Here is a 21,900-nt window from a genome sequence, read left to right as displayed (position 1 = left end):
TTTGACTCTGTAAGGAGCTACCTCCCTTATCTCTTTTGGAGGAGAAAATAGAGGTTATAGTGGCTGAGGAAATATAGGTACATCAGTCAGATATGAAGGTAAAGCCACCAAAAAAAGAAAAAGGTCTTAGCTGTAGACTGAAAGTATCTATCTTATCTATGTTACAGGGTAAAGCAGTTGCTACAGGCTCTCAAGCTGCTGATTTCAGATAATACACTATACATGAAAGCCATTATTGTTTGTTAGGCAGTGGAAATTATATGTACTTTTTTTTATCTTCATTTTAGGAATGCTGTTAATACCATGCAGCATAATTTCCAATGACAAGTTGTGATGGCCTGATAGGAACCCAGACCTGGATTTAAAAACACATTGGAGAATTTCTAAGTGCTTGTCTCTATCTTTAGAAGATCAGTAACAGAAAACTGGCTCTAGTTGCTTGGTTTAGCGTTAACACCTTAGAAATCTAGTGCTCCATTTACTTCATACTAGCACTAGGTTATTGGAAAGAGAATCTCACTTTCAGCACTAAGTATTTCTCCAATTATATTTTCTTTTCTAACACCCCCATGCCCATTCCACATACTTACTTTCTACACAGATTTTCACTAATTTGCGGGATAGATGGGTCTAAAAGAAATACTTGGATACAAATGCTAGATCAAACTTCGTATATAATGAATGACTACAAAACAGATTTGAAACTCCTAAATGTTAGGGGTTAAAATCTAAACTTTCCCAAACTTCAGAGTGTTCAGATTCAGGCCAGATACTCAGCTGTTGTAAATCAGAGGCGCTCCATTGACTTCAATGAAGGTATGCTAATTTACACCATCGAGGTTACACTTCTGGTCCTCAGTGTTTCAGTTTGCCCCGAACCCAAATCTGAGGTTTTGATTCAGGTACATCAGTTCTGATCAAATCATTTCCTCTTCTCCTTTATCCATATTTTAATATTGTGTCTTATAGATGCCCAGATATTTGGTGTTACAATAAAGATCCTAAACTATAGCTTCACTGAACATTTCCACAACACCAGTAGCTCAGAATATCAAGAGTTTTCAAGATTGTTGCTCAGAGAGGTAACACTAAAATATATGTGTGTAATTGTTTTAAACTTAGGATTTACTTAATGTATCTGAGAAGCTTGTACACATTTACAAAGTCTGGTAAAAATCCTCAGGCCATTTCTTTGGACCTTCACTTACAATTGAAATAAAAGGAGTTGGCAAAATAAAAAAGCAAATCAGGGCCCTGACCTGGTTACCATGGAAGTCAATGACAGTTTTGCCTTACAGAAGAGTGAAGAAAAAACAGTGATGCAGAAGGGTCTTCTCTACTTCAGATTTTTATATTGATAAGGAATTTGCTGCAAGTTGATCTGAGGATTTTTAATGGATCTTTGAAATGCTCATGGCATGGGTTTCTTTGTGTTATGTTTTCAGCAATTTTTCACCTATTCTCCAAGCTCTTTCTCCTTTAAGCAGAGGTGGTTGGGTCAGGATTGCTTCTAATACCTCATTAAATATTCACATACTGCATGCCATGAATCTAAGTTGTGTCAATTCATCAGTCATGAACTATGAAATAAATAGGCCTGAGTTGGGTTCCAGACATGAACTTCCACAAAGTGTGGGGAGTTTCAGATAGGGTATTCTGTTGTAGTTCCGTCTTATAGAGATGGGACTTCATTGTGAAGTTCAGATCTAAATCCAAGCCCAGAATTTCCCAAAACTAAAGGGGACTTGGGCCCATTTGTACATATACAGTTCAAAAAAGACTGACAACAAAAAGATTGGATATACAGGACCACATTTTCAAAGGAAGACACAACAGGTACATTTGCTTACCTAAAAGGACATTTGCTCATGCAAAATGGGTAATTGCTTGCATAAGTGCAAGATGTAGGTTTCTGTGGCCATGAATACTCCACCCTTGTGGTAGAGGGGCATTTTTGCGAATCTGTCTATCTGACTCAAATGGTAAAATATTTTCAGCACCATCTGAAGCCATTGGAAAATCAGAACTCAGACCAGTCAAATGGTTTGCTCAGATTTGTGAACGTTTTGAGTGAATCTTAGTTCAGTTTGAGCAAACCTTACCTGCTTTATGCTTTCTTACACAGTCATAGAATTTAAGGATAGAAGAGACCACCAGATCATCTAGTCCAGTGTTTCTCAACAACTGGTCCATAGACTGGCACTGGTCTCTGAGATCTCCCCGGCCTCCTTCCCACCACCTGCACCCTAACCTCACATTATAAACTTAAAGCAAAAATGTTCAGGATCATGCAGAAATCAAAGACTGAAACCTGGAAAAAATTCTGCTCAAGCACCTGCAAGACAAAACTGCTAAGTTTAGCACACTCTAACACTGACATTAGTGCACTAGATTCATCCCTCTGGTAACTCCATTGGCTCAGAATACACATCCACTTAACTCATTGCTGGGAAAGCATAGTATATTTGTTGTGTTGTCTTTCAGTCAATTCATCCAAATAAAACTGATTTATATAAGCTGTCCATTTTTTAAAAAGTCAGTTTTGTCTTGTCCTAGTCTCAGATTTCTTTGTAATTGGATTCCACTGCAATTGAGTTGGGATTGTGTATTTCAGATAACCTGCAGCCTATGAGGGTTTCAGTCAGATCACATGAAATTGAACAGGTGAATTAGGGACAAAACAGCAGATGAGAGCTCAAGAATTGTACCATATTGGCATGAAAAGTTTAGGACATGAAGTCACTGGGACACATTCAGGCCTCGGGCGAGTGAGTTCAAGACTAATGAAGTCAGTGGAATTCTGCTCATTTGAGCCAGGGCTCAGTTTGATCTGTAGCATCATTGTCCATTAGACAAGACATTTTTCGGAAGTGCCCAAGTCCCATTTTCAAAAGTCACTTAGGTGCCTTAATCTCACTAAAAGTCAATGAATCAATGAGACTTAGGCTCCTAAGCACCTGAGTGACTTCTGGAAATTAGACTTAGGCTTCTAAATCACTTAGGAGCTTTACATTTCTTTTACTGTAGTTCAGTTTCATAGCAGAGAACAGCTCCTATCCTTGGGTCCAGAGGGCTCAGTACAGAACTCAGGGAAAGAATAGGAAGCTGGATTTATGCTACCTCTGCACTCCCTGATCCCAGCACCCGCTGGGGGCTGATTTGGCCTCAGATGTATATTAGACCATCTCAGAGCTGCTCTAATTGGGATCAGTCCAGTAGTTTATCACAGAATGCTCCAACCTCTCCTTCTCCCCAGCATGCCTGTGACCTGGTCCTTACTCTTGGGGGAACAAAGGAGGTTGGTTATGGATTCTAGCTATGCTGGACCAAAAGCACCCTGGCATTACCCTATGCCAGGGGAATCCCTAGCTGGCCACCTAGATCAGAACTGAAGCTATTTCCTACTTCATTGGGGCTGAGGAGTTGACCCAGAATCTGAAATGCTAATTGACCCATCTCCACTCTTATTACCACATATTAAATCTTTTAGGACTTCATTCTCATTTACACTGTGGCCCTTTGCACTGCTCTGGCAGAGCAAATAGGCCTTAAGGTGGGAATAAATTACATTCACTCCCAAATTAAAACTCCTTTATGGTGTGAGAGTGGTGCAAAAAGGGGTGCTAAAGTAAATGAGAATTAGTCTTCAGAAACCCATTAGTGCTTGACAGCCAGGGCACTTACACAGAGAGAGGTAGATATCATAGCTTTGAAATCTCTTCCTGGACACTACAGATATTCAAAATGTATTGATTCTCTGTTCTTAATTCATGTTATGGCCTTCCACTGTGTTATGAGTGTATTAGATTCAGCTGAATTGTTCAGTTTTTGCTGATTGAATCACAGACTGGATGATGTTTTTCTATAAGTGGTATACATAGAATATGAAGATAGAGACAGCATACATGTTAAAAATTTGTAATGTGCTGCTTTAATTGTGTTCTTATTGTATTATCAACATTTCTCTCACTTTTTTCAGATTGAAAATTCATTTCCACCAAATATTTCTATATTATACAAAACTGGAAAGCTGAAGGTGCAAATTGAGTCCCTGAAAGCTGGAAGTATCATTGTGAGGCTTAGAATCATCGTACAGGATCCCGAGTTTCCAACAAACGTGTCCACATTCGCTCCTATGCTTTATTCTCTGTATAGAAGCTCAGTGTTTTTGGTTGATCAGCAGAGCACCTCAGTAGAAGGTGGATCTTTTTGAAAAAAGTAGTATTTTCATAACTTGCAATAGCATTTAGATTCTTTGTCAAAAGTACTTTACATAGAAATAAGGTACAGTGTTAAGGTGACAGCAGTAGTATTGTAAGGAAAATAGAGAAATCAGACCTCCCTTCACAGGCTTAGAACTAGAATGGGCCTCTTGCAACTCTTTGCCCCTTGGCCCAAGTGGCTAAGGGAGAAGGGATGGTGGGCCTCTATGGGCATCCTTCCCTCCGTTTATGTTGTCAGGGTCCTGATGTGGGAATGAATGGAGCCTGGTTTAGCCAGTTTCCCCCCTCCCTCTCTCCCTTCCTCCTCTACTTTGTGGGATACTAGGTACATAGATACATAGATACTAAGGTCAGAAGGGACCATTCTGATCATCTAGTCTGACCTCCTGCACAATGCAGGCCACAGAATCTCACCCACCCACTCCTGCAAAAAACCTCACCTATGTCTGAGCTGTTGAAGTCCTCAAATGGTGATTTAAAGACTTCAAGGAGCAGAGAATCCTCCATCAAATGACTAGGATACTAGGAGGTTGCCATCTAGTGGGTAGCTGAGGATAGTGTGTGGATTACTCTGGGTATGTGAAAGACACATCCCCTCTGGAATACTGTATATTCAAGGCTGCTGCTGTTGTGTTTGGTCCAGATTTTAAAAAATGCAATCCAACATTTCTGTGATAAAAGTCCAGCCAGAGGAATTACCTGATGTCATCCCAGTGAAATGAGCTAAGGAACTGTGCATGGAATTTATGTTGCAGTAGGTCCTCTTTAGATCTACAGTACCCACTATTTTTTCTAATCAGATGGTTCTGGCATCAGGTTTCAAAACGAAGAGAGCCAACCACAGTTCAGACAGCTGCCAAAGGCAGCAAAATCAGTGGTTGGCTCTCTGAATAACATGTCCTATGAAAGCTTATTTAGCACGGTCAAGAAAAGCCCCCTTCCAACTTCCAGATCTGGGTGGATGGAATTAATGAAGAGACAAACTGTAGCTGGTTTCAGAGTAGCAGCCGTGTTAGTCTGTATCAGCAAAAAGAAGGAGGAGTACTTGTGGGACCTTAGAGACTAACACATTTATTTGGGCATAAGCTTTCATGGGCTAAAACCCACTTCATCGGACGCATGCAGTGGAAAATACAGTAGGAAGATATATATACACAGAGAACATGAAAAAATGGGTGTTGCCATACCAACTGTAATGAGACTAATCAATTAAGGTGGGCTATTATCAGCAGGAGAAAAAAAACTTTTGTAGTGATAATCAGGATGACCCATTTCAAACAGTTGACAAGAAGGTGTTTGTAACAGTAGGGGAAAAATTAGCATGGGAAAATAGTTTTTACTTTGTGTAATGACCCATCCACTCCCAGTTTTTATTCTAGCCTAATTTAATGGTGTCCAGTTTGCAAATTAATTCCAGTTCTGCAATTTCTCACTGGAGTCTGTTTTTGAAGTTTTTTTGTTGGAGAATTCTGACTTTTAGGTCTGAAATTGAGTGACCGGGGAGGTTGACGAGTTCTCCGACTGGTTTTTGAACGTTATAATTCTTGACATCTGATTTGTGTCCATTTATTCTTTTGCGTAGAGATTGTCCGGTTTGGTGGGGCATTGCTGGCACATGATAGCATATATCACATTGGTAGATGTGCAGGTGAACGAGCCTCTGATGGTGTGGCTGATGTGATTAGGTCCTATGATGGTGTCCCTTGAATAGATATGTGGACAGAGTTGGAAATGGGCTTTGTTGCAAGGATAGGTTTCTGGGTTAGTGTTTTTGTTGTGTGGTGTGTGGTTGCTGGTGAGTATTTGCTTCAGGTTGTGGGGCGGTCTGTAAGCGAGGACTGGCCTGTCTCCCAAGATCTGTGAGAGTGATGGATTGTCCTTCAGGATAGGTTGTAGATCCTTGATGATGTGTTGGAGAGGTTTTAGTTGGGGGCTGAAGGTGATGGTTAGTGGTGTTCTGTTACTTTCTTTGTTGGGCCTGTCCTGTAGTAGGTGACTTCTGGGTATTCTTCTGGCTCTGTCAATCTGTTTCTTCACTTCAGCAGGTGGGTATTGTAGTTTCAAGAACGCTTGATAGAGATCTTGTAGGTGTTTGTCTCTGTCTGAGCGATTGGAGCAAATGCGGTTGTATCATAGAGCTTGGCTGTAGACAATGGATCGTGTGGTGTGTCCTGGTTGGAAGTTGGAGGCATGTAGGTAAGTATAGTGGTCAATAGGTTTCCGGTATAGGATGGTGGTTATGTGACCATCACTTATAAGGCTCTCAGTCTTGGGGGGTAAGGAAACTGGCGTACAGGGGGCATACTCAGCAAAATGACAGGAAAACCTCAGTGAAAATCTTCACAAGTAATGGAATGTGTAAATTATTTTATAATTAGAGCTGAAACATCCTTCTAACAGTATAAAACTCTATCAAAAGTCAAGTAGGACCATGCCTTGGTAAAACATTACTGAATTTCTTGCATTCCTCATGGTGTGATAAATCGTGGTATTTCAGCACCCTATCAATGGGGTTGGTTTCAACTTAAAAATGGATGTGGACTTTGGATAAATAAAATATGGCAATTAGCTCATGAGTCTGAAAGAGAAAGAAACAAAATGTTACTTGGGTGGGCAGTACTAAATGAAGCATGTGCTCAGGCACAAAGACAAATGCATGCGTGCACACACACTTTTCCTCTTCTATTCCTAGAATAGAAGTTTCCTTCGTTATAGAAAATAAAATCACAGTAATGAATATTGGTACATTTTCAGAACAGAAGCCTAAGGCTATGTCTACACTACACAGCTTTTAGCGCCATGGCTGTGTTGCTACAGGCATGTCGCTAAAAGGCGCGTAATGTAGCCGCTGTTTGTCGGCTCTCCTGCCGACAAAAAACTTCCATCCCCAATGAGTGGCCGACAAAGAGCTGTTCACACTGGTGCTTGTCGTTGGCAAAACTTTTATCTTTTGGGCTCGGGGCGTTGTTTTTTGAATACCTCTGAAAGGCAAAAGTTTTGTCATTCAGTTGCCAGTGTGGACATAACCTAAGATGTTACATTGAACAACTAAATTGTCCAGTCCCTTGGTCAGGGTGATTTGTAGCTGGGATTACATTTTCAGTATAGTCTTTTTTTTTCCAAGTGAACTAGTGCTCTGATCCTGTAAAGATTTAGCCATGAGAGTAATTTAACATGTATGAGTAATCACATTGAACTTAATGGGACTACTTACATATGTAAAATTAAACACATGTTTATGGGTTTGATGGATTGGGGTCTAAGTGTTCATGAAAGATGTCAGAGAGAGTGCCCTGGAGAATTAAGTCTTGTATTTAGCCACATACATAGCACTGGCAGTGGTGGTGGAAGCGTTTTCCACTTTACCATAGCAGGGTGCCCTTAAAGCATTTTCTTACATACCCAAACCATGGTCTCTCTCCTGAGACTGCCTAAAAGGGTATCAGCTATGATACTAGATTTTATGCAATTGCTTTTACAAAGAACACTTTTTTTTTTAAAGAATGGGAGTTTTCGCCCTTAGAACTGCCTCCTCCTAAAGTTCAAGTGTGTTCCCTGTGGGCATCACTTTTTCCAAATAAGAACAATTTGGATCCAAATTCTGTTTAAACTTTAGTAAATTTCCAGTGGACTTGCTGGTCCAGAGGCATCCGTGGGTTGTAACTTCATTGGTACATGAAATCTCATGAGATGTGGTAAACTGAATTCAGGGGAGTGTATGCTCTAGAGTAACTTGTTTCTCTGGTGTAAATACACATTGTATTTTCTAATGCCTAACCAACTTTCTCTGGTTCAAGCTTACAGTACGTCTTCTTTTAAATCTATGATAAAAATTTAAAGAATCCCCTTTACAAAAATCTTTTCCTGACTAGGACACCCATTTTTAAAAATTTTGATCTGCAAGGATATCAAGATCAGACAATGTTCCAAGTCATTCAAACCTGGGATCTCAGATAAACTGTGAGGAATGAGAACTATTTAAATAAATGCAAGAGTATTTTGTGATTATTTCTAGTTATAACTCAATTCAGCCAGAAAAGAGATTGTTTTACTGACACTTTCGTTTTGGCATTACAGACTGGGACGAATGTGCATCTCGTTCAGAGAATGACTGCTGTATGTATGCAGAGTGTATCAATTTAATGGGCTCATACATGTGCAGATGCAAGACAACCATGGATACCAATCCATCTCGACCTGGGAGAAACTGTGAAGGTGAGCATTTAGACAGGATTCAGAGTAGCAGCCATGTTAGTCTGTATTTGCAAAAAGAAAAGGAGTACTTGTGGCACCTTAGAGACTAAATTTGTTAGTCTCTAATATGACACAAGTACTCCTTTTCTTTTTGGTGAGCATTTAGTTTCTTTTTTCAGGAAAAGCTGGAACACGTCATTTTGCCACCTCCACTTTATTTTTATTGTCATCTATTGTTTATATAGTGCAGAATGTGTGCACAGTATTTTACAAGTCTATAAAGCAAGGTCCTTGCCCCAGGAGCATACAGTGTACCGTTTTCTATGCTCAAGGGTCTGCATTGTGACCACCATCCTTCCAGGAAGGGAGAACCAGGTAGGTCTCCCTTTGGAATCTCTCAATATCACTCCTTAATCAGCCAGAAGGGTGGCTTTTGAGTAATGAGTTCCTGTGCATCCCAGGATCTAAGTGCTCTTCTCAGTGGTGATCCATGTCCTGCTGACCAGAAGAGAGAGAGACCAGGAATAGAATCTGCTTCTCTTGTGTTGCAAGGCAGAGCAGTAAACCACACTACCAGATCCTGTTTTGAGTAGCTTATTGAGTAAATGTGTTAACGAAATACACGTCTTACTTACATGACACTAAAATGATCTGACAGATTTTAAAATAAATTAGGGAATGTTCTAATGTTTTATTCCTTTGGTTTGAATGTCCATTTCAGTCTCATAACAATGTTGTTACAGGTGAAATTGTGAACCCAGTTACTGAAACGATGCCCCTATATGAATCAAGCGGGACAGAAGTACCACCTGAAACAAGTACTGGACTGCATGCTTCACCAGCAATCACTGAAATAAGAACAATGGCTACTCTCAGCTCCAAGAGGAATACCACATTAAATATGATTTCTGTGCTACCATCAAGTGGCACACAAGCGTCAAGCAGTCATTCTTCCATCAGCAGTCCTCCAGTAACTCAGAGACAAGGCATGACATCATCAATTGGATTTGAAAGAAATAATAGGACAATTGGTATGGAGGGTCCAACAACCATCAAAACACTAGTCGTGGTGACAGAACAATGGAAAGATGTAAGTGCATCACTTGAAAACTCTATGGAAAAGACTTTAACTGGTGCACCACAGCAACTTACTACTGTTACCAGTGCATCCATGGATGCAACCAGTCAAGAGCAGCACACTTTACCATTGCCCATATTATATATGGTTTCAAATACAACTTCTGCTGTTGTGAGAAATAACTCTATCGGAGAGACCCACATATCTCTCCAGGTTCCTGAAGCAAGTTCTCAGGATGGCTCCAGTACATCTCTGCCTACTACAGAAAACCCTACAATTTATACTCTAAATTCCACCCTTGATGTACATGAAGAGATCAGAAAAGTTAGCAACTCTTGGTCTGAGACATCTCCTAAAGAATCATTCTCAGTGCCACCTGTTTCCCCTGACTTCTCACCACCAGCTTTCAGTGCAACTACTTTCCCGACCACAGACTGTAGTAAGTATGCATCACAGCACTATCCTGGATGCTTGGTAAATGTTCACAAGAAGAAAGAAGTCAGGGTTCTGAAAAATCCGTAGTTGTGTATGTATTTGGGTATGGGATGGGATTGACCAAAATTTAGTTTGTTTTTTTGAAATATATATTTTCTTGTAGGCTTGGCTTTATTCTTAGGTGCCGTTTTCTAAATAAGCATGTCAGAGCATTGCCAAAATAACCGAACCTTCCAATGTTTTGATAGTACTGTAGTTTCATCGATTTGTAACACTTTAGAAGTTGTCCTCAAAAACAGTGAGGTGATTCATGTAACACCTTAAATGTTGCTCCATTTAACATTATGATAAACCTCTTGGGCCTCAATGATCTGGGGAGGGATCCTCTCTCTAGCTATGACACTTGTAGGCTGCAGTCTACAAAGACTATTAAAGTCCCTTTGCCAGCTGAGGGAGTGTTTCCCTGGCACAGGAGAAGGTAGGATACCCACAGGTTGAGGGGTCTGTATAACTTGGTGGGTGGCGAGAGATGGTCTGATCTTGCACTTCCCTAAAATTTGCCAGTCAGGCAAGGGTCAGCTGGACTCCTGAAAACCCCAGCAAAGAGGGGAAGTGTGTGGAGATCTGAGAGCAACTTCATGAAGACTTGTAATGAGGAGTTATTTAGAGCAATGAGGAGGCATGATCTGTTTGGATCTGGGGAGATGTACTACAATGGTTCTTATGAATTTTCCACCTTTTTGGTTCAGCATTTGGATCTGAACCAGAGTTGGGGTTTGGATAAAAATTCAGGCCTTAAATTCTAAATTTGGTTGTGTCTGAATCTGAATGTCACCATCTGCAAGTATTATATTTATTTACTTAATGTATGATTGAGTTGCTCCTGACCTGATCATTTCTGGTTGGCTCGGTCACTGCTTTCACCAATGTCTCCTGCTTTTAGCTTCTAATGTCCTTTCTGAAAAGGAAATGGAGAGTCAGTGTAGGGTTCTGCTTTACTGAAGCCTCTGCAGCCTAAAAGGAAATGCTGCTATATAATGGGGCAGGCTATGAAGACATTGCAAGCGTCAGTTTCGTCATCAGGGCCAGGTCACAGGATTGAGCAATGTCTCCTGTGAGGCCACAGGCTGCTTTTCGCCTTCCCTTTTTAATTAACATAATAAACTAGGAACATAAAATGCTCACAATCCACTCTTTGGATACAAACATAGAATAAAAGCATCTCAACCTCACTGGGGCTAGGGTTTGAAGTAGCAGTCAAGAAAGGAGTGCAAAGTACTGGGTTACTTTATAAATAAAGGAGACACTGTACAGGCTTTCAGCACCTTCTAGTAAATGAACAAGATTTTTGCAGCTTGGAGGTTCTGTGTTGAAGCCTGTGACTTCCTTCTGGCTTTGCATGGGTCTTAGGGCTGGCTGTGCTCCTCCTCACTGGAGATGTTGGGAAACACCTGGCTCCCTATGATTCTGGATCCATGCCAACAAGTGAACTAATAATAAAAATGGTGCGGTGGCATAAAGGAGCATGTGTGCTGCTTTTACTTTGCTCAGGGAAAATGTTTATATCTGAAAAGAAAGTAGAGCCACCCTTACTCATCAGTATGGCTGCCACTTGCTTCTGCATTCCACCTACGGTGCTACTACTTCAGCTTCTCTAGTCTCTCCCCCTACTCTCTGTCTTAACTATCTCTTACCCATCAGCACTCGCTATCCATTATTTGCTCCTGCACTTTCCCCAGCCCTTCCTCTGCTTCTGCACCCTCCTCATTATCCACACTCCAGCACTAACCACTCACTCACCCCCTCATTTCTACCATCCGTCGTTGTCTTCCCCATGGCTCCCTGCATGCCCACTATCCACCTCTCCCCTTAACTCACTGCTACCTTGCGGTTTGTCCCACTGTCTTTTTCAACATTTTTCTTCCCTGTGATCTCTGCCTGTCTCTTTTTCCTTTTACAGTGTCAGTTTCCCCTCAGGTTATCCTTTCTTTTATTCCTTCTAAATCTGTCCATTCCCTGACTCCAGCCCTTTCTGCCCCATTCTCTTCCTGACACCTTCCTGTCTCCCACTCCTTGGTTCTTCTGCCTTCCCATCCCCACACTTCTATTTACTCTATTCAGGCTCCCTACTTCATTGGGCCTCATTTTATCTCTTGGAAACTCTCTCCCACTTGTTCCTGGGGTGGGGTCCCACCCTTGCCTCTCTCTGCTCTCTTGAATTCTCTCATCCCTTCTGCCACTTACCACAACCGGCCAGGGCCGGCCCACAACATTTTGGCACCTGAGGCCGGGAGCTCAAATGATGCCTCCATGCTCCCTCACTTGGGCCAAAACTTTGAAAGGTCTCAATTCTGCCTTCTTCCTGTTCTACTCCTCTCACGGTACTGTTCTGCTACCTACCCCAATAAAGGAGAACTAACAACTTAAACTGCCTTGTTCATAAATTTTAAATAACACTTAACTTGCAAATGCCTGAACAGCAAATGTAACTTTTCTTGCCTGCATAGTAAACACTGACATTTTTCTCTGTTTGAATAATCAAAGTGGTGCTTTCCGTGCCTTCTTGGTCGCAAAGATTTGAACTGCTTCCTGCTGAAGGTCCACAGTCTGGGCCAGCTCATGCTCTATTAAGATGGTTGCAAGGCCGACAGCCTCTCCTGTGTCATTGTGGAGCGTAGAAGTGTTTTTATTAACGTCAGCGTGGAGAAGCTGCGTTCTCCACTGGCAACTGTTACAGGAAGTGTTAGAAGTATGCGCAGAGCAACAAAAGCATTTGAAAAGAGGGTGGTCATCTTATTTGTGCACATATATTCCAGAACAGCCTTTGGAGTTGCTCCTGCTGAAATGTATCTTGAAAGGGCTTTCAGTTCATCATCTAAATCACTCGCATCAATATCACGCATGTCATCATGTGTCAATACTGTCTCTAGTGTCCTGCATTGCTGGTGTAGGCCTTCTTCAGGTATAGTGAGGAGTTTTGGAATATCACACTACATCCCAAATATACTGATGTGTTCCTTGAGCTGCATGAAACGTTCAACTGTATTGCACAATCTAGCACCTGGTTAAAGAATTCAACTTTGAATTGTTATTTGGGGTCTCTTATGGGATTATCCCATGCCTCGTAATCAAAATGTCTTCTTCTTCGGTGACTCTTGTATTCTTAAATGGGTGGGAAAATAGCTTCAGTGTGAAGTTCCTCTGCCAACTTCTGTGCACTCTTCAAAACATTTTGAAATCTCTCATCTGACCGGTAAGACTATAGGTATGACTTTGCTTTGTCCAGTTGTTCCATTGCTCCAGATATATCAAGGTCAACACTTTGGAGTCTCTTGCTTAAAACATTTATTTCAAACAGTATGTCATGTCAAAACACTAAGCCACACAGAAATTTGAAGTTATGTATGTTTCTGGTGATTCCATTTCCCTCTGCCACTGTTCTCCCATGAACAGTTCCTGTTATAGCATTATCATGAACAGTTCCTGTTATAGCATAATGGCAACTATGGCATCATCTATCTTCCCAATTTGCTGTTTGATAGGCTTTATCGCTTCCACTCGACTTTCCCATCGTGTAGCACTAAGTGGTTTCAGTGTCAGAGAGGATGTTCCCAGATGTTGCTTCAAAATTTGCCATCGATGAGTTGATGCAAAGAAAAATACATAGATGCTTTAAATTACATTAAAAAATTCAGCAGCCTCACTAGAAGTTGATGCTGCATCACTGACCACCAAGTTGAATGAATGAGAACTGCATGGGACAAAAAAAGCTCGAGGGTTTAACTCATGGATCCGTGTCTGCATGCCTCTCTTCTTTCCTCTCATGTTGGCACCATTATCGTAGCCCTGACCTCTCATGTCAGCTATCACAATTCACGTATCATCCAGCTTTATAAGAAGCACATTTGTCATACCAGCTCCTGTAGTATCATCAATGTCATTAAATTCTAGAAAATGCTCTATGACAATCACCATTGCAGGGACATTTTCACTAGGTTCTGTTGTTGTTACAAACTGCACCATTAAAGTCATTTGTTCCCTATGTTGATGTCAGGTGTGCAGTCCAGAATAACTGAGTAATATCTTACTGACTTCAGATCAGCCACAATCTTCTGTTTGATTTTTGTTGCCAGAAACCTTATGATCTCATTTTGAATTGTTTTTCCAAGGTAGTGGTGTGTGTACATTTCTTGGGTGGTGACTCTTCTTAGATGCTCCTGGAGTACAGCATCAAACTCAGCCATCAGCTCCACAATTTTAAGGAAGTTTCCATTATTTGGCACATATAGCTGATCTGAAGTGCCACGCAGTGCTAGGTTTTGGGTAGCAAGCATTCTCACAATGGCAATGAGCCTTTTCAGAACATTTTGCCAGTAAAGAGACTCTGATGCAGTCTTCTCTTGATGCTGATCATCTATGGTGGCCTTTAACCTTAGTCTCATCTCAAGCTCTTTCCACCTATGGAATGCTCTCTGGTGATTTGCTGCCTTCTCATGGCATGCCAGATTTCTAACCAGATTTTTCCAGTCCTTTGTTCCTATAGAACCCAATGCTGCTGGAACATTAGATTGGAAGAATTTGCAACAAAAACAGTATGCAGCATTCAGGGGTTTTTGAGTACATAAGCCAGTGGTCCCCAGCCTTTCTGTGGGAATAGCACATCTCTTTCCAGAAGGCTTGGGCGAGTGCCAGAGACCCTGCAGCCAAAATGCCGCCGAAAAGCGGCAGTGAAAAGAAGCGTTGCTGCCGAAATCCCGCCAAGAAACGGCAACACTTCTCGGCGGCATTTCAGCTGGCGGTTCTCCGGTGGCCGCACTTGGCGGCGGCACTTCAGCGGCTCAGTGTCCTGTGGGCGCACACAACTGCCCCAGCAGGCGCCATTGCGTCCGTGGGCACCGCGTTGGGGACCCCTGACATAAGCCATGGCCTCTCCACTTTGTCACCATTGGGGATTTCACACCAGTAATGTGTTGGATGGAAACTTCTATTTTCATTGTCTTTGGGGAACATGAAGTTTTTCACTTGCTGTGGCCCATGCATACAAGGAAGTCCCTCAGGCTACTGCTCAAGTGGGTCCACAGTCCAGGATCATCTAGACTTAAGGAACTAAACTCAGCAGCAGCTGTTTCTTGTGCCTCCACCACACTCTTCTCTTATCTACACTTTTCTTCAGGAATGTGCATGGTTACATCCATTTGAAATGGAGATATGGATGCTGCAGTAGCTGCTCGTCACCTGAACTCTGACTAACTGGAAGATCAGGCATCTCCTCACCACTCACATCCTCACTGGGCTGGAAGGCTCACCATGAACATGTGTGTCTATGTATCTCAGGAGAGCTCCTTCCTGCTTAGATAGAAAAGCTTCCTTTGCTTTCTTTCTTTTTCTGAATGTTGCCCTAGAGGGGCGTTTTCTTCTTTCACTCATGACTGCTGTTCTGTGCCAGCTGTAGTGGCTCTCAACTCAAGCGAAGCGGACAGATAAGCAGGCTGGTAGCAGGGCCTGAGTGAGGGAAGATATCAGCATCTGAAGGGCCTAACAGGCTCCTACTACTGCAGTTGACTGCCTGTTCTCCTCAAGTGGGTTCAGGGAAGCAGCAGGAAACAGGAAGCTCCCTGAGAAGCTGGTGTTAATCCGTCCAGGCTCCTGGGGGTGCTAGAGAGGTACCTAAGAGGCTCCTCCTCCTCCTCTCTCTCCCTGCAGCTCCTGCTGCTTTCTGTTATTCCCTCTCACCTTTTCTCCCGCCTGCCTGTTATGTCTCTCGTGCCCTCCTTCCTCCAGCACAGCACGCCACCATCTCTGTGCATCTAAAGCAGAGACAATACATATGCCCCAGCAGCAAACATAATTTTCTACACTCTGGGTCCTAGTGGCGCCCCCCCACAGTCTGGCATCTGAGCTGGCCACCTCAGTTCGCCTCATGGTAAGGCTAGCTATGCCACCAGCCCCCTCTCCCGAGTCTGCTTCTAGTGCTTTGTGAAGCTGCCTAGCACAGCACACAGGATGTTGGCTGGATGGCTGCTTCTTCTGTCCTTGCTGCCTCCTCTGAAGATACTGAAAGCTGAGAAAGGGGACAGCCAAGGGACTGCTGCTAGCTACCGTGACTGAGAAGAGGAAACATCATAACAGCATCTGCTGGCTTGAGGCAGGAAGTACAGGGTTTTTGAGGAACCTGCCCACCCTGCTCTGGGTGTCAAGGGTCCCATAGCATCTCCCTGATGCAACATCTCTGCCCTGGAGTTTACTCATCCAAATACTCTCCTTATCTACTCTTGCTTAGCTTGCTATCAGTACAGGCTTTAGCCAATATTAGACTTGTTTTATTTGTTAAAATTTACATGCAGATATTTTTAATATTGAAAATTACCTAAGTAATGGTCATTCAAGTCAGATACTTTCTAGAATCCGTTCCAAGGCTGCAAGACAAACTGCAGCAGACACACTGAGTAAAAATGCTTAAATTCCAATAATCTATCATTTAATTTTAAAGGCATTCCTTCTGCATCAGAATCATTGTAGGGTTGAGAAAGCCTGGTTCAATCACTAGTTCTAAGAGAAATGTGGTACTTTCCCCGCTTATCCCAGAGGTTTGATTGATGATAATTTCTTTTCTTCCCAGTACCTGTCCCAGCTCAAAGGATTATTTTCTCCAATGTGACTAGCATCAGCTTTCATGTAGCCTGGTCCACAGATTCTGCACTGAATCCTGCTTTCCGATTTCTACTGCTTCAGGAAAAACAGCTAATATGGGAGGCTCAAACTGAGAGCACAAGTCTGACAGTGTCAGGGCTAGAACCTGGGATCTTGTACACCGTTGAAATCATGACAGAAGTTTGTGGAAAGGAAAGTAAACCAGCACGCCAGAAAGTAAAGACTGGTAATTTCATTTAGAAACAACTCTTATGATTGCTTCTTAAAGGGTCAGCTCTTAATGCCACTGAAGTCAATGGGGGAAATGGACTTCTATTTATAAGAGAGCGCACGGCCAGGACAGGGTTTGGTGGACATACTAAGGATGAGTTAGTGGCAGCTGTTGGATGTGTGGTCAGGTAGAAAACAATGGGCTGACAATGTCTGCAAATTTAACAGTGGTATGAAGTCAACGCTTGACGCTGGCACTGGAATGGTACCATTGATATAAATCATGTCTTGTGGATCTCCTCCCTTCCCATTCATAGGCATGGGACATCTCTGTAGCAATTACAGCAGTTACTTCTGTGGGAAAGTAATACTGGGAAATTATTTATGTTAGTTTGACCAGATTCAGCAGGTAAAAACTAGGAGTAGTACCTATACATGTGCCAGACAGCTTTCTGCAGAACACCAGTGGTCTGTGGATCACATTCTTCTAAATAACTGTTTTCTGCTTTTTCAGCTGTTCAAAAACTGAATGGATCAGTAAGAATAACAAATGTGAAATACACTGCAGGCTTGAGCAATGCAAGTAGTGAACAATATCATAACTTTACACAGCTGTTTCTTGGTGAAGTAAGTTGATTAAAAATGGTCATTATTTGTAAATGGGCTTCATAAAATGAGGAATATGATTGGCCAATGATGGTTCTGTACCATATATGTATCCCCATATACCTAAATGAATTGAGACCTATTGATTACATTAGGAAAAAAAAGAAAGCATGGTGCAGTGGTTAGAGCACGAGCCCAGGAATCAGAAGTTTGGGAGTTTATTCCTGGCTCTCTGTGCCTCAATTTCCCCATCAGTAACATGGGGATAATCAAGCCGACTTAACTCATAGGCAGGTTTTGAGGGGCTAATGAATGTTGTTGAAGCACTTAGATATCTTTGGACTACAAGGCACTATATCAGTGCAAATTAATTCTGTTGTCCTTTCTCAGATCCACACGTCTGATATAGTAGAGATTTTTATTATTATCCTGTTTCATATCCCCTAATTTTACAGCCTATTTCCCTCACCTTTTATTAAGTCAGCTTTAATATCACATTTAATTAGGGCACAGAATACCAAACTAACTTGGAAGATCTATTTATCTCCTTTAACAGTCTTGTAATTCAGAGGGACTTCCTTTGGAGGTGCCACCCTCCTTTTCTTATTTTTTGGCTAATCCATCAATTATTTGTCTTTGTTCCTCTTATTCAACAAACACACAGGTTCCTTTACACTGGAAAACCACTGGACATATTCCAGCTGTCTGTCTCCTCTCACCAGTCTGCATTACTGAAACATTGTTCGGGAGATTAATACTGACAATGATAAATTCATGATTGACCATTCTAGAGCTTTTCATCCAAAGACAGCAAAACACTTTAAGTATCCCTGAAAAACAGCCATCTCTGGGATGCAAAGTGGCAACAGTTTAACTATGCTCAGGAAGAGTTCAGGAAAGAAAGTGAAGAATGCTCTATACAACATGAAAATACTGGGGAATTCTTATCGAGAGAGAATGTGTAAGGTATAAAATAACTTCCCACTGTTGCTAGTGTACACCTTTGCTATGTGCAGTCAATGAGTCACAGCTTTCTTGAAGCTGTTTAGGCCTCAGGCTGACATATCGTAGCAATATGTGTTCAACAGCCATAAAATGAAAGTGACATGCTCATGCAAATTAAAAATGCAGCAAGTATCCACTGACCTCCCTCTTATTCATCATTGTTATATGTTTCAGGCTATTTTGGATATTAGAACCTTGATCAAGGCCTTGTCCCAGTTCCTGTCTCTTTCAAATTTTATTAAAATGGATAAAATGAAATATTTTATCTTCATGCAGCATACAATCAACTTCTCTGCTCCAGAAAATCATTAACATAAGTAGTTTATCTTTAAAAAGATTAGGTAGCGGAATTAAAGTAAGACTGATAGCAATGTAAGCTAGGTCACACAATGTAAGTTAGGTCACACCCCTGCTTTAGGTTTAAGTTGATCACCTGTGAAAATAAGGAAATAATTGTTCCTTCCAACAATACTACTGGCCAAGTATTTATGGATTCTTTCCCTTCCATCTGTGAACCATTAGACATAAGCCACTGCCCGAGGCAAAACATTCTTCCTCCTGATAGAGTCTTATGACAATTCTTGTGTTCCTATCTGTCAAAGAAGAGAGAGTCTGGAAAATAAAAAGAACTTTACAATTTTCTTTTCGGGATATAATGTCCAGACCTTGATCCCATTAAAGTAAATGAGAAAAGTCCCACTGATTTTAAGAGCAGGATCAGGCCCCAGTTAAGTAAGCTTTGCCAGAAGCTTTCCTTAAATCTGTTTTATGGAATTATATCTTCACAATCCACATATATTTACTTATTTGTAAAAATCACCATATTTTAAAAAATGAATGTAGTGCTTCGTAAAGGTGCTAGATTAACAGTGCTGGAGATTGAAATTCTGTTCATGCTACAGTGTGGAGAAAAGCAAGATATCAAAGCCTGAATTGATCAATGTCCAAGCTAGCTTCCCTATGCTGTCCTGCCAATGCACTTTGTAACAAGGTATCTTGCCCCATGGGCTGGAGAGCCTGGGGTTAAGCCAACCCTGATGACAGGATGAGCCCCACCTGAGAGGAATCTGGCAATTCCAGTACAAAAAGAGCAGGATGTTGCAGTGAAGGGTTGAAGCCCAGGAAACTGCAAGGCCTTGAGTGAGCAGGGGGGAAAGCTCAAGAAGCAGGGGAGAGTGAGAAAAGCTCTCCGGGCAGGGAGGCCTGGCCTGGGAGAGGGAGACAGTGCAAAGGCCCAGTCGGAAGGGGCCAACTGGAAGAAAAGTGGAGAAGGCAGTGCTGCGAAGATTAAATATAGCCCCTCAGGGAGGTGGGACTGTACCCAGCTGAAACCCCTATGAGTTTGTGGTTTTTTGAATTATCAGGAGAGAGACGCTGAACTGGGGTTGGGGCCTCGTGAGCCAGTCTGCACCCTAAATATGCAATACATTGGACCTCAGGAGGGGATCATTTGAACTGAGTGTGTTCTTAAAGAACCCTGAAGAGGGGAAAAACAGAGGCAGGGCGCTGTAGGGTGACCTTTGGCCCTGGGAGGTGCTCAGCTGGGGCTGCCAGTGTTACACACCTTAAGCCTGGCTTGGAGGAACTGTCTTCTCCTTGGAGGGAGTGAGAGGGTCATTCTGTCTCTGGGCACGTTCCTCAGCCTCTCTGTTGAGACTACCAAGAAGGATGGCAGTTAGTGGCAGTTGCGGGGGTGGTCTGGGTGACGTGGACTCGAGTCTATTAGTGCTGGACTTGGTTGCACTTTTCTTCCCATCATAAAATGCAGTCAGTGAGGACCGCAGCGGTGGGGGGCAGAGTAAAAGGTGGGAAGGATTGGTACACGCCATCCTAAATAGCAATAGCCAATACTGTTAAAATAGCCTTTTCCTCAATTTATTATCTTCCTCCAGGGTTTCGTTGCAATTCTAATTCTTCCCTGCTCAACAGGGCTCCCTACGCATGTGTCTAGAAGTGCCCGATTAGCTATTTCCTGTATTGCTGGCATTTTGCTCTGGATCTATTGTCAGGGTGGCTATTATCTCTAACCAGCACCCTTCAGAAATTACTACTGCCCTCCACACAGACAGCTACTCCACTCTGAACCTATTTCTGTCTCTTACCCTCAACAGCACCAAACCTCCAGCCATGTTACTGAGGCTCCTTTAATTTCACTAGCATTTCAGCCTGGCTTCCCCTGGCTCCTCCATGAGGGCTGCTTCTTAACTTTGGGTTTATCTCCCTCCTGGTTTTCTTGCTTTACCAAAGGGAGTTCCCATCTCATGTTGTAGCTGTTAGTTTTGCCGTGTTTTCCTCCTCTCTTGTAACTCTCCTTTTGGCAGTAATGTGCCTTTTGCTTTTTGCTTTTCAATGTACTATACTGCAAGGGAAGGTGTCATCTAGCTAGCACAGGTAACAATAGTAGTGAAAACACAGTGGCATGCACTTCAGGGTGAGCTAGCTGACCCAGTACCTACCCAGGTTCCTCAGAGGCTATTCTTGGATAGCTAGCCTGTGCTGAATCCTATGCCACCACATCTACGCAACTATTGTTAGCTTTAATCTAGCTACCACAGGTATCGTGGATATGCCTACCCATGCTACAATGACACCTTGACTCACAGTGTAGGCATATCCTTTACCTGTTCTATTTAGGAGTTCCTGGTGTTTCCTTTGTACCCTGATCTAACCAGCAGACCAAATTCAGTGATGAATCTGTTTGCATGCCACTTGAAGCATGTTGTGCATATGCTAAGAAGACTGAATATGGTATAGCTAGATTTATTTTCTGGTAGTAAAACCTCAAAGTAGAGGGATGGATTTTCCTTTTTAATATAATTATTTCCTTTAAAAAGTCAGAGAAAGAAATTTCCTTTCATTTTATATACCACGGCACTCCCTTCACCTCCTGCTTTTATCCCGTATTATTTTAATGGTAGGGCATTGTTAAATCATGCAGTAACCTGAAGAGCGAGGCCAGTAATGTCACCTAGTGGCTAATTGTGATGTGGCTAACTATAATGCGAACATAACCATGATGTTTTCCAGGTGCTTAGCTCTGAATAAAATAAAATAAAATAAAAATAAAACCTCCATTAAAATGGAGTCGACAAAACAAAGCTAATTGTGAGAAGGGAATATTGGTGAATGCTGAGGAAGGTCCAAGGGAAGATTGCAGACATACTTAATGACTGTAATTCAGAGAACAATTATGAAAGATGAAAACTTAAGGCTAGATTTTTGCCTTATCTTTCATGATGTTTCAAAGTAAAGGGCAGAAAGGCCCCACCCCACTGTTTGGCCAAGTAAGAGTTTCTTGGATTTTGAGTGCAGGTCTGGTGTGGCACCCTGGATATTCCTTCCAAGAGCGAGTAGGTGGGGAATGGGTGAAGTCTGTCTCTACCCTTAATGCATTGGAGAGCAGAGCTGGACCAATGGGAGGGGAGAAGCTTATCCCTGTAAAATATGTCAGTTTACTCCCCTGGCCCAGGAGCAAGGGGGAGTGGGGAAGGAATTGTG

General features: G+C 42.2%; 1 protein-coding gene across 1 annotated transcript in view; it reads left to right on the top strand.

Annotated features, from left to right (window-relative positions):
• Positions 1-21,900, top strand: part of UMODL1 (uromodulin like 1) — a 65,804-nt gene that overhangs the window by 23,109 nt on the left and 20,795 nt on the right. The window contains exons 8-13 of the mRNA XM_038394371.2: positions 970-1,082; positions 3,980-4,199; positions 8,301-8,438; positions 9,161-9,934; positions 16,550-16,807; positions 17,306-17,418. Coding sequence (XP_038250299.2) covers positions 970-1,082; positions 3,980-4,199; positions 8,301-8,438; positions 9,161-9,934; positions 16,550-16,807; positions 17,306-17,418 — 1,616 coding nt within the window. The remainder of the gene's footprint in view (positions 1-969; positions 1,083-3,979; positions 4,200-8,300; positions 8,439-9,160; positions 9,935-16,549; positions 16,808-17,305; positions 17,419-21,900) is intronic.

The sequence above is a fragment of the Dermochelys coriacea genome, chromosome 1 (assembly GCF_009764565.3).
Source record: "Dermochelys coriacea isolate rDerCor1 chromosome 1, rDerCor1.pri.v4, whole genome shotgun sequence".
NCBI classification, from domain to species: Eukaryota; Metazoa; Chordata; order Testudines; family Dermochelyidae; genus Dermochelys; species Dermochelys coriacea.
Note: the sequence above shows the minus strand (reverse complement) of the source record. Positions and strands in the feature narration are given on the sequence as shown.